Source organism: Lontra canadensis, unplaced genomic scaffold (genome assembly GCF_010015895.1).
Source record: "Lontra canadensis isolate GAN:19392208 unplaced genomic scaffold, GSC_riverotter_1.0 scaffold33, whole genome shotgun sequence".
NCBI lineage: Eukaryota > Metazoa > Chordata > Mammalia > Carnivora > Mustelidae > Lontra > Lontra canadensis.
Genome location: NW_022631027.1, coordinates 7,759,340 through 7,773,008, shown reverse-complemented (window position 1 = coordinate 7,773,008; position 13,669 = coordinate 7,759,340). Strand labels below are relative to the sequence as shown.

The 13,669-nt window shown below is 42.2% G+C and overlaps 1 protein-coding gene across 1 annotated transcript in view; it reads left to right on the top strand.

Moving 5' to 3' along the window:
* Positions 1-13,585: 13,585 nt before the first annotated feature.
* Positions 13,586-13,669, top strand: part of ABCA4 (ATP binding cassette subfamily A member 4) — a 125,327-nt gene continuing 125,243 nt past the window's right edge. The window contains exon 1 of the mRNA XM_032867270.1: positions 13,586-13,651. Within this exon, the coding sequence (XP_032723161.1) occupies positions 13,586-13,651 (66 nt within the window). The remainder of the gene's footprint in view (positions 13,652-13,669) is intronic.

The window sequence follows — 13,669 nt, the reverse complement described above, 5'->3', positions numbered from 1 at the left end:
TAACTGTATTTTTTTTTATTGGCAAGGGACACAAAGCTGTCAACAACTGAAATAAGGGCACAAAAGCAAATACAATACAGTTTTAATCTTTTTCACAATTACATAAAACATTTAGAACTTTGTTATGTATCTATATCAATTTTATAGTATAATACGTCTTCAGATGTGAACAGCACATAAATTGTTAACCAGTACAGAGATCAGATTAATTTAAGCTTGTTTCTGAATAGTTTTGTAAGGTATCTTATTTAGAGTATGATATACGGTTTAGAGCAGGGCGGCAAGTGTGGCCCACAGACCACATCTGGTCTGCCACCTGTTTTTGTAAATAAAATTTTATTAGAACACAGTCATGCCATTCATTTACATGGTGTCTGTGGCTGCAATGTGAGAGTTGAGTGGTTAGGACAGAGCCCCAATGGCCTGCAAGGCCTAAAATATTTCCTATCTGTCCCTTTACAGAAAACAGTTTGCTGACTCCTGAATATGATGAATGAGTCTGACGGTGAGTTGAATATTTCAGTTGCTATTTTAATAAATGCCATTTTTACCTACAGGAATTCTCTCTTCTGGCTTTTGACTAATGTGTCTAAACGATAGGTAAGATAGCCTAAATGTCCACATTAGTCCATTCATAGTATATTTACTGTAGTAAATGTTTTTTATGACCTCGTTATAGCCATACCTATGTATATTATCTATATATTGAGTATATATATATGCATATTGCACTTTTGCGACTTATCTCAAGGACTTGTGGCTCGTCTGAAATCATGGTCTCAGGTTTTTTTCAAGTCTGTGAGCCATAGGTTGGTTTTCGACATTTCGAATCATACTTCTTTGGCTGTGAGATGAAATACATTTCATGGGAAGTTATATTATAGTTCAAGAACTGGAGGGAAAACAATAGCCCACCCTCTTTTCTCTGCAGTTTTTAGTCCTCACGGAGTGAAATATAAGTCATATTACTTAAGGAAACCTAAATAGAAAAATCATGGTAGCTAACATTTACTGAGCCTCCATTACATGCCAGGTGATGGTGGGTACTCTATAAACATTCTCCTATTTTATCCGCATATGCATAAGAAACAGGTTGGTGTGTTATCCCCATTTTACAAAACAGGAAACCCAGGCTTAGTTAAGACACTTGCCCAAGATCACACAACCACAATCCACACAGCCAGGACTCTCACATAGACTGTCAGATTATAAGGTCAGGGCTCTTAATCTTTACATTAAGTAATAGGTGTAAGTATTTCTGCACTTTAGTATACCTTCACATGTCTTCTAACATGTCAATACAACCAAGCCAGAGAATATAATGGAATTACCCAGTAAATGGACATCTTTTTCTCCTCTCACTGGTAAATGTCAGTGGGAGTATCATTCCTTGCTCTCATTCCTTCCTTCTTGCCTTGTCTCCCTGTCCACTCCCAGCACCCTAACCTGTATAATCTGGGACAAGCAGGGAAATCCTGCCTTCGGGGTCCCTGGCATCTCATTCTACTTATAATCCTCAGCCTGTCTTTATTCACCAGCTTCTGAAGGAGAAGAGATGCTGCTTTTTCTATTGTGAAAATCACTAGCTGGAAGGCAACTTATTGCAAATGGGCAGGGTGGTCTGTCTGATGGAAAAGAGCAATGGTGTGGAGCTTACAAACCCACTGACCACAGCAGCCCTTGTGGCTAGTGAACATGAGAACAGGTATCAGCAGGGTTGGGGAATTCTAGGTGATCTGGCTTCAGGACCTGAAGACTATTACCAAAATGGAAGGGCATTTACAGATATTCCTTATGGTACGCACTTGGATAATGCATATTTAGGAATACGGAAATGGACATAGTGTGTTTCCTGTGAGGAATTTTCAATCTAGAGACCTCAAAAGCAAACAGGGTAAGACCCTCTCTTCTGTAGCTCGTTTACTTGAAAATGGTACTATGGCTTCCTTAGGCCCAGCCAGTAGAATGCCTCTTACATTTGTGAATCCTGCAGTTTATTTCAGGAATGTGTAGATAGTCCCTCTATTCATGTGATTGTACTTGGGGATGGAATGGGTGGCAGCCTAAGTCTGCATCCTACTTAATGGATGAACACCAAAGGTGTACCGATATAGAGAAACATAACAAGAACCTGTCACTACTTCTATTTACCACTGAACATTGTACTAGAAATATTGGCTAACACGATTAAGCAAGAGAAAGAAAGTAGAGGTAAAAAAAAAATTCAGCAAGGACAAGATAAAATGATCTCTATTTGTGGATGAAATCTGATTGTAAACATAAAACCTCAAAGAGAATCACCAACAAAGTACAAAGAGTAAGAGAATCCGGTAACACAATCCAGTCTAGGGAAGGGATCCAAAATTAATGAGTAGTACCTAACAGCTATCTTGAAGTGGTGTCACTGACCCACCTGTTGATAACTGTCTCTACAATTGACTGTTTGGTTTAGATTTTCTGATTCAAAAACAAAATGTTTATCTTCCCAACTCTTCAAGTCCAGGTGCTCAAATTATCCAACAGAATCTTCCTGAATCAATACAGAGAATAAGGTAAGCTAATTAAGCATTTTTCCTAAGCGCTTATTAAAAAAACAGAAACAAAAAAACCTGACTGGAAGTTTCGGCATGTTCTTCATCAGAGGGCCACCGCAGTTTGTTCCTGCCCCTATCATAGCGGTGGTCCCCCCAGAGACTTGTCCATGTATGTGAATTGGGTCTTTGAAGCATTTTCAAAGAAAAAGCAACTTCCCAGGCAAGGTGGTTGTAGCTATTTCAGTAATCATTGTGCATATATCTCCTGTAATAATATTAAAATCAGATGATGCTGACCCAGTTCGAGCTAAGGATTAAAGAAATCTGCTTAGAATTGAGCTGAGTCCATTGGTGCAACTGCCAAGAGAAATGCGTTCCACAGAATGCCCTTCAGAGAACCTCTCGTCAGCCAGACTGCAAGGCTTCCATTTCTTTTCACTTGCTACACGACTGCCTGGATTTCATTTAAATATGGACGTAATACATGCTCATACGTGTTCACAGCATATTTGTTTTAGTCTTTCATTTCTCCTGGACAATATGTTCAGTCTTATGCAGAATTCAGTTATTTGTAGCTTTATCCTACAATAGAAATTGAAGACCGTATAATATTAATACAAATTGTATTTGTATTAATGCTCTGGCTACTTCCTTTGTGTGATTTTTATATAACCTCCCATACATCAGAATTATGAAAAAGTTAAAACATTGCCTTTTAAACTAGAACCGGGTTTTGACTATAAGCTTTTAATTTGAAATTCAAAACAAAACAAAACAAAACAATACAACAGCAGAAACTATTGCTCCTCCCATCAACCAGATGGGACAGAATCTGCCCAGAAATCTGTGTTTTTCCTAACTGCTATCAATTCTGCATTTATCCTTCCATCTATGCATTGCTTTCTATGTTGGATTAGATGTGATCTGTCACAATTGTTTTTTGTCTATAATGTGTTCTTAATACATGTCCCCTGCCAGATGTATGTATATCAGCATCATCCAGTGTAAATTAAAATTCTCAGAAGGTAGGATTTTTAGCACCATGGTCTTGAGCCTTAGCCTTGATTTAGCACCATGGCCTTGAGCCTTGCATTAAACCCACTTGGGGCGGTTTGTGCATTGAAACATGGATATTGCCCCAAAAGATTCTGATTCAATAGATGTGAGGTGAGCCCTTTCTGCAATATTTTGAAAAAACTTTACCAGTAATTCTGATGCCCAGCTAAGAATTAAGGGGCCCTCTTTTTAATATTATGTCCAATTTTATCCATAGTACCCAGCGTACTGTCCTGGCACATAGGCAACCCTCAGAAACTGGGTCTGTAATTTGATGAACTGGTTTGAGATAGAGCCTCACTTGAGGGGCACTCGCAGTCCTTGCTTAAGTCCAGCAATTAGAAAGGTCTAGAATGTTGACAAAGCCACAGCTGTACTTGCTTCATTTGTGTCACTTGAGCCCACCAGATTATTGATTTAACCGGGACAGGTAGAACCTCTTTTGTAATTAAAAAATTTTTTTGTGGGGCACCTGGCTGGCTGGTGGAGCATGCAACTCTTGATGTAAGGGTTTTGAGTTTGAGCCTTGCATTGGATATAGAGATTACCTTAAAAAAATAAAATCTTTAAAAAAAATTTTTTTTAATTAAAAGATTCTGGTTGCTAACAATCTAAGATTGCAGAAAGAACAGGCTTCTGTTGTCATAAAACATTCTTTATATTTATGGAGTTCTTTTCCTTAACTTAAAAATAGATAAATAACCATCCATTTCAATAAGACGTTCACATATAAGATCCCAGAGTTGAGTTATATGACCCAGTAAGTTAAAATTCCCAGAGGTTGGGATGCCTGGGTGGTGCCGTTGGTTAAGTGTCTGACTCTTGATTTTGGCTCAGGTCATGATCTCAGGGTCATGAGATGGAGCTGTCCATAGGGCTCGAGCTCAGTGTGGAGTCTGCTTCAGATTTTCTCTTCCTCTGCCCCTCCCCTCCCCAAATAAATAAATAAATCTTTAAAAAAAATTTCCCAAAGATTTACCAGTGATATAATGGAAGTCAGTGTTACATTTTCTTGCTATAAATCAGTTCCACCCTTGGTGGCTCCTACAACAGCAGTTCATCTGTAGTCATCCTAAAGCCACAAGAATTAACTGGACTTAGATGACGGGGCCAGAAGGCAGCCCTGGTCCCACAGTGGAAGAATGGCCTATTCTTCTGATCTCCGCGGTGCTTCACAAATGCTAGGGGCATCAGAATCGCCTGGAAAGCTGGTTAAACCTGCAGATTCCAAGACCTCACCCCTAGAGATTTTCATGGAATGGCTCAGTCCCAAAGCCTGGGAATCTTCAAGCTCCTTGGCCACTTCACAGTGATTCTGAGGCAGGGGATGTGACACCTACAGGAAGACCATGCTGGGTTGTGCTTTATTTCCTTTTGTTTTGTTTTTCACTTCCGGTATCTGAAGGAAACTTATGGAAGGCCTTAACAACCTAGGCTCGCATGGGAGTGTTCCCAAGCTAGGCGTGTATTCAACTGTTTTTCTAACCTGTTTTCTAACAAGTGTATTTACACAGCCAAAGAAACTCATCTGCCCCTCGGAGACATTTATTTCTGGTTGAAATTCAGTCTCAGAGCCAATATTTTCAAACCCAGTGAATTAAACTGTCTTACCAAAGCGATTGGGAATGTTTTTACAAGTTCTACCCTTTAATCTGAGTGAAAATGACATGTAGACTCCACTAAAACAACTTCAAATAGAGCTCATTGTCTAAGCAAGAGAGAATACTGCTAAGTTCATCTGACAACGTTAAGTTTTCTGTAGTGGGCAACAAGTTGGTTAACGGTGTTGCAAAAATGCTCAACTCAAAATCGTGGTTCTGGCTGTGCGGTCTCTGTGGGAGGAGAGGAGAGAGGAGAAGGGCCTTTCCATTGGCTTCCATATCACTGAGATCTTCCCTACTCTGGGCTGAGGTACTGAGACATGGACCTAAGGTAATACCCTTCCCCCACCTCCACATCTGCTCCTTTCTCCCCATTTACCTCCTTGCTCTCCTGTCTTGGTTTCCCTTACGTTTTCCTCGGAGGTGTAGCAAAGTCTGGGACCCAGAGCCCTTGACCTTTGAAAAAGATGGCGGTGGTAACGATTACACGCAGGATCTCAGTCCGACTTCTCATCTTCATGATTGAAAGGGCACAGCAGCTTGGAAAACCAACCCATCTTTTTCTCCTTTTGCATGCTCACAATGGTAGTTAAAATCTATCGTGATACTTCCTGCAATGGGGAGGAAATGGGAAATTAGTATCCCAAAACTGAATTAGAACCTCAGACAAGCTGCCAATGTGCGGATGAGTCACTGAAAGGTCTGGGAGCTATTTGCCATCTATCAACACAGAAGGAGGTTAGAATGGAAACAAGCGAAAAACAAATGACTCAGTTTTCCTTTTAGAAAATGCTCATTTCCAGTGGCCTGAATTCCCTGTTTAAATAAAAGGGATAAAACCATGACCAGCCAATGGCAGTCCAGGTCAGAGTTAAGGACAGCTTCCTAAATTGGTGTTCTTCGAAGAGGGGATGCTATCTGCACTCAAGTTCACTGGGTAACTTTTTGCAGAAGCTAATGACATTTCTGTACCAGGAAGAGGAGATGCAAGTCAAAGGAAGATTCATCCATGTATTTATTTCCTGCTTTGTCGGAGACTCATGTGGCTGGAAAGAATGAGAAGGCCATGCGTTTCCATCCCAACTTCTGTTTACATGCTATGTGACCTTGGCAGGTCATGCAACCTTTCTGAGAGCGTTTTCTTATCCGTGAAATGAGAATGGCATCGGCATCACAGGGCAGCTGTGAAGGGTAAGTGAGTTAGTATACCTGAGTCAGTGCACATTTTTAAGTCCTATAAAAATGTAAAATATCTTTGCAGCCGTGAAGGTATTTGGAGTGATGGCCATGGTCACTGGGTCACAGAAATGAGGCAACAGAGACCAGAGTGCACTATGATGGCTTTGAGGGGAAATGGTAAACATTTGAATGGACATCCCCATTATCACAGGTACATTTTCCTATGCATGAAGATAGGCATCCATTATAAAAGCTCAATCATGTCCATCATTGATTTCAAATTGTTAGGTAGCCAATGCATCAACAGCAGACCTTTCTGACGAAAGTAATAATACTTCATACTCTCTTTAGACCCAACACAGTGAGAAGCTCATTTTTCAGATTATCTCACTTAATCACAGCCCTGCGAGGTAGGAGTTCTCAACAACCACTCTCACTGATAGCCTTGTGCATCGAGTGTTATTCCCACTTTACAGATGATGAAACTCCTCAAAATTAAACTTTTACAAACTTTCCCAGGGTTATACACTATTAGGCAGTGGAACCAAGTTTCGAACCCAAGTGTGTCTAAAGAGGTACATATGCATTAACCACCAAAATCGTGAAGAGAATGGAAGCCACACTGTTTTCCACAGAATTGGAAGAGAAGTTCTATCTCTGTGACAAGCTGGCCTTGACTTAAGTTCCTGTCTTTGAAATGGGTGCATGATGATGAGCATAAAACATGGGAAAAAAATATCAACATAGAGGGCAGGTGTCTTTAGGAAGCACTGATAGGACTTGCTGCATTAGGAAACAGGCTTCTCTTGTCCAGGTTCTCTGTGCCTGGTATCTACTGATCTCTTCATATGTTCACCAGCCAACATTGTAACAGTAATGAGGCCTCTGAACATTCTTCCCAGAGCTCATCCTGTGCCCACCTCCCCCTGCTCTGGCCCAAAGCACTCCATATAGAAGGAAATTCAAGCCCAAGGGCTGCTTTATTCTTTCTCTAAGAAATTGTTTTTTTTTTTCCCCTGCATGACTAAGGGGATCCAAACCAAGATGTACCTTCTACACAAAGCATGAATCGAGTTTAAAAATGTACTTTTGATATGCTCAAAGTCCTGATTCAACATATTTAAGAGAGAAAGCCCAAGTGCTCTGGAAAAGGTTTATAACAGCCCTGCTGGGATTAATTCCTCAGTTTAGGCCCTGAGTGTTTGCCATTCTCAAGCTGCAATTTAGCTGCTGAAGGTTGGAAGCCAGTGATAACTATTTTACTACAAGATTGGCTTTGTCTTTGATGACAGGACTTCCACTAAAGATAGCTTCTCCAGGCCTTGTTGAGAAACCAGGATTGACATGATATGGCCTCTTAAAAAGGCAACATGGTTTTCTGTATTAAGGAACTTCAGCGGACCGTGTCCCATCTTTCTCCAGATATAATCTAATTATTTAGAAAGTGGCTGAGAGAAAAACAAAGAAGGATCATTTATTAAGAAAAAGAAACCTTCATGCATTTTCTCAAGGAGCTCCTGGTTTAATGCAGACATTTTTTTCTCATCATCTTGATAGCAACATCTGGATTTAAGACCAAGGGAGGTCTAGGGATTCGTCAGCAGCACACAGATAAGCGGCAGCTCTGAGATCTGAGCCCAGTTCTTTTGGCTTGCAAAGACTGTGTTGTTCTACCATACCACAGTATTCAACTCCTTACTGAGTGATATCAGGCATAGCGTTTTTAAAGAATTTAATTTCATTAAGGAGTAAAAAGAATCAGAATTTGACGAAGCTATGGTAATGGAAGCCACATGTGTGCACACCATTCACGGGGGTCTCCAGGATGGTCACTAAGGGGCGGAGGGTGCTGCTTGGTCCCCAGTGCGGCCATGGCTGTCTGTGTTCACTAATATCTCAGAGAGGGTTCCCACCGGGTCTGAGCTGGAGAGGAGTCCAGGCCAGGAACAAAGGCTGACATACTTCTTTCCCATTTCTCCTTACCCTGCCCAAAGGTGTAAAGAGAGAAAGAAGCAGAGGGCCAGGGGTGCTGTGAGTCATTGAGGAGGGGAGCGAAAGGCACTGTCTGAAGGGAGAGATTTCCTCACCCAAGAGAGGTCCCCCCCCACACCCCCGATAAATTTAGCTGAAGGAATCTGACAACAAACCACAAGATTTCTTTGTGGGGCTGAGCAGGCAAGAGCCTTGTGAAGTATTTTCCCATGCTGCTCCCACCCCCTCACAGACTACTGCCTGAGTAATTTCCACTTTCCTTCTGTTCCCTCCATTCTCAAGGTCAAACAGTAACTGCAAGAGTATGTTGCCTTTGGTCATTGTTTGGTTTTGCCACTTAGCTGGTGAATGGACGGGAGGGCCTCCAGACCATTCTCCTGCTGTCAGGCTGCTCAGGAGGTGGGCTCTGCACCTGTCATGGAAAGTTAGGCAGATGCCTGTGGCCCAGGTCTGCAGAGATTGCCATTGCCCACCTCCCGATGGCAAATTCCCGAGGGCAGGAATTGGTTCTGAATTAGTCCGTGTCCCTGGTTTCAAAAATTATTTTTGGCCCTCAAATGGCTCTTTTCCTCTGTTCTCTCAGTTTTTCTTTGGTTGTGCTGCTTGCCTCTAGCCAGAGCCCTTTGGAATGCCCGTCCCTTGTAGCTGAGCCCATTATGCCCTGAAATTGCAGAGTGGCAGGACTGGCTCCAGGAGGGAGTTTACTCAGGTGTTACCAGATGCCGTGTTCAGCCCATGGCTCAAAACCCCACAAGAGCTCACGTGATAACAGCCCAGACTAATGGTCTGCTAGGAAACACTTGCCAACATCCCCCCAAACTCTGTTATCTGTGAAGTATTTTGCACTTAATACCCAGAAAATGTAAAATCTCTGGGCTCTGGTGGGTTTTCCGAATATCAAGTCAGCAAAACTCTAAGCAGTTTTTGAAGCAAGTGTATAAAATGTGCTTGGAATAGCAATTTGCCTCTTCGTTTTCGGTAGCGGCTTGACTGTGTTTTCTGCTAGATTAGTGTTCTTCACACTGGGGTATGTGCACAGCTTTCCACCCCCCAACCCACCCACAAAGTCCGCAAGGATTTTCCAGAGGTACCAGGCAAGAGAGTTTACACAGATGCATTGCTAGACCTTTACTTTCCATACGAATAATTTCCCCAAAGTCATCTGCATTCTGAGGTAGGGGTGCCCAGGTGTCCATAGATGCTTCATGCAGTCTAAAGAATGAGAAAAAAGTGGAACTGACTCCAGAAATGTGAGCTGGGCTGGTTATCCAGGAAAGAGAGAAATACAGGGAAAGCAACAGAGGGGCATTGTGGGGTGCAGCATAGGTGAGGTGGAAGGTGAGATCCAGAAACTACGACCTTGTCTTTCTTTGAAAACAGCAGACCTTTGAAAGGGACCAGTTCTCTTAGAGCAGAATTAACTCTAATTGGGAAAAGAATCTCCAGAAAACATTCCTGTTAGTGCTGATTATTGGTTTAAACTGTTAAGCTGAACCAAATAACAAGATTCTACCTGTGATTTGCCAACTAATTAGATAAATATAATAGAGAGTGGGGTTGGGGTAATCTATGGTGGGAGGGGTGTTATCCACAACTTATTTGGCACCCAAACACATTGTCTATAAGTTACTCTCCCATTATATACCCTCTCTATAAGTTGGCGTGTCTGTTACAATTTCTAATTCACAAAGTATTTTCACATTATCTCACTTAATCTCTTTATTCTTCCTCCGCCTCAGTGAAGACGGGAGCCACTAGGGTGAGCTCCCTCGTCTCCCAGCCTCACCTTTCTGAGTGAATCTGCACCTGCACCTCCCTGGCCTCTTTCCCTGTGGTGTCCTTGGAATGCAGAGTGCCCCATCTCCTGCCCAAGGCTAATTCCAGCCCCTCTTCTTCCTGGGGACCCCATCAATCATCCCCCACTCACTTCAGCATCTTTCTTTCAACTGGCTCTTTCCCACACACTAACATGGCCAAATCTCTCCCGTCTTCAGGGGAAACGAAGACCTGATGTTCCCTCTGGTTACTGTCTCCAGCATCTGCCCACACAGTCAAGCTACATGACGGCAGCTGCCCACTCCCGTCTCACTCTTCAGCTCCCTACTTCTGGGTTCAGCCTCCTCAAAGCCGTTCTCACAGGGGCCAGTCATCAAATCCAGCAGTCTTTATGCTACCTGCTCTCCTTGAGCCATTTGCAACTGAGGAACAATTCCTCCTTTCCATGGCTTCCAGGGCAATCCTCTTTCCAGACTTTTCCCTTTCATCTCTAGCTCATCTAGCTCAGGTTTCTTCACTAAGTTATGGTCCTTCACCTGCTCTTTAAAAAAAAACAATAATTATTAAAGTAAGATATACATAACAGAGAAGTGTACAAATCCCATGTTTACAGACTGATTTTCACCAGCTGAACACACCCAAGTAACTGACGCTCAGATCAAAAGAAAAACTGTTTCCAGCACCCCAGAAATACCCTTTGCGCCCACTTACAGCCCTCCACCCTCCCAAAGTGTAACCACTGTCTTGATTTTGAACGTCAGAGATGTGTTTTGCTTGTGCTTGAACTTTATGTAAGTGTGGACTACAAATGTTTTGTGTCAGGCTTTTTTTTTTTTTTTCTCAGCTTGGTGGATGGGAGAATTGTCCATATTGTTGTAGGTGTAGTTTGCTCATGCTTACTGCTATAGACTATAGGAGCTTTGACGGAAAGAATACCCCGTAATTCATGTATCTGTTCTGCTGTGATGGGCATTGGGAGAGTTTCCACATTTTGCTATTAGCAGGTGTGCCATGATAAAACAGTTGCCTGCTTCTTAAATGGTGAGCTCCCTATATTTCCATTCTGGACTGTTCTATGTGCTCCCTCAGAGTGGCTCTAGATTATTTTGGAGGCAAAGATTGCTTAGACATGAGATCAGCATCTTTCTCCTCTCACTAAGTAAGAAAGAAAGCCCATAGAAATGTTCCAGGTAAATATGTTTTCAAATGGTATTATTTTCACATGCTAAAATTTAGTATCTGTAGACCATCTGAACAATAATAACAACCTGAAGTCCAAAATTCTTACAGGAATGATTAAATTAGTGCCAACTATGTGCAAGATTCTCAGAGGAGAGATTGAATTAGTAAAATATAATTTATTTCTCAGTCTATGGAGCCAATGATTCCATAATGCCACTGAAAAATGCTTAAGTTCTATTTGTTTGGTCTTAATTTCTACTCCACAATAACTAGTGATGGGACCTGGATCTCTTCTATGACACTGTGTAAATGTTTTTAGCAAGGCAAAGGAGAAGATGGGCATGTCTTTCTTACTGCCTTGAGTGGCCATGTCAAAGCAACAGGCAATAGCTCCAGGCCCTAAGACTCACCAATGACACTATGTCAAATAAGAGTCAAGACTGATTAATACATGAAATCAAACTGTAGAATATTTTAGGTAAAAGCAAAGTTCAGGGGTCACACTCACATCAAGTCTGTAAAGAAATTTTGGCATTTTGCTATTGCTTAATAATTCAGAAACTATTTTTATTTTGGTATAATCATTCTCAGTAAAAATATAAATTTAAACCTAGCAAATAGTGCCTCATAGTAATAGACATTAATTTTATACTATCCTGTGGAGGTAGGGAAATGTGCACTACCTCAGTTCTCATGATTTCTAATTTTTTCTCCTCCAGAGATATTTTTAAATATGGGACTTTTAGACATTATTTTTCTGGAGAATTTCCTCTACTCAGTGCCAACTGGTTTTGAAATAGTCATCATTTCTCTCTGATGATAAACTGTGGTATTACTTCCACCTTTAGAAACAAAGGGGGAAATGTGTTTACAGTTTCACTTTAAGGCTCTTTAGAGAGAATTCTTATAACAGGGAGTGGTAAATAAATTTTAGACAAAAAGTGGTTCAAAACTGGGAACAAATATCAATATCCCACTTGACTCACTGGCCACCAAAGTGTTTGGAAAATCATTCGATATAATTCTCAATGTTTGGATCAATTGGAAAGTGGTTTAGTCCCAGCTAATAATGTCTAACGAATGATGTGTCTTAAACCAGCCACACATCTTCCCCCTTGTTCTGCCTTCACACGGCTTCACATGTTTTAAAACATTGTCAACCCTTTCCTAATAGACACAGGGACTGACAATATTGAATATGTTGGAGTTCTTCTGCTTCCTTAAAAGATGCTTGTGACAGTATAGTTCTTCTCTTTTAAACTTTGCTGCAACACTTTTGAGTTTTCTACTTGTGTTAATATTGCAGTCATGTCCCTACCGAGAAACTGTATTCAGATACATCCCAATAGGCTGCAAATAATATTTTGGGCCCAATGTCAGTTGGTCCAGATCAGATCCTCTCCTTGATTAAGATAACTCACAACAGGCAGGAATCTTTTGGTTGCCATTGATAGGAGTTGCATGAGCTAATTTAGGCAAAAGGGAATTTTACTGGAAGGATTGGGGGTAACTTATATCTAAATTGCCTGAAAGAAGAGCAGGGGAGCAGCTGCGTCCCAAGGACAGCTGGAAACGGGGACAAGGCCGCAGCTGGGACTCGGGCCCTCTGCCTCTGCCTCTCTGTGCATTCCCTTCATTCCCTTTTCCTGCAGATCAGATTTCTCCAGTGATGGGGTCCACAGCCTCGGGGCTTTGCCCGCCCCTATGGCGCTGCTCTGGGTGGAGGCCACCTCACACTCGCATCACATCATTTGGTGAGCAGAAGGCCCCTTTGTGAAAAAAAGAGGCCCTCCTTTTCTGAGATGCAGTCCTCTAGCAGGGCCCACGTTTCGGTGGGCAGAAGCGAGATTTCAGCCTGATCTCTGCTCCTCGCCTAGGGGCCTTTGCCTGAGGACCCACCGAAGCTAGGATCCCCACACGGCTCGAATTTCTCATAGCTTCTCTCCCTTTGTAAGGGGGATCATGCTTCCTCGGTTCCCCATGAAATGCCCCCAATTCCATTTGCCAAGAGCCCAGCAACTTGGGTCTTCACTTTCTCTTTCTCTTCCTAAGAAGGAGCCAACAGAGTGGCAGCCTGCTTTCCTCAACAAAGGGCTTAAGTGAATTAAAAGGGATTATGCTTTGAAGGGAGAAATGAGCCTTTAATCACCCCAGGAAGGACACAGCAGCCCAAGCCAGAGGTGCCCTGAGCGCCATTTATGTGGGTCGCTGTCCCTCCACAGACAGAGGGCTCCGAGGGATCTCCTACTCATACGGCCCCCAAGCATGGGCTTTGTGAGACAGATCCAGCTCTTGCTCTGGAAGAACTGGACCCTGAGGAAAAGGCAAAAGGTAACAAGTGCAGTCTGT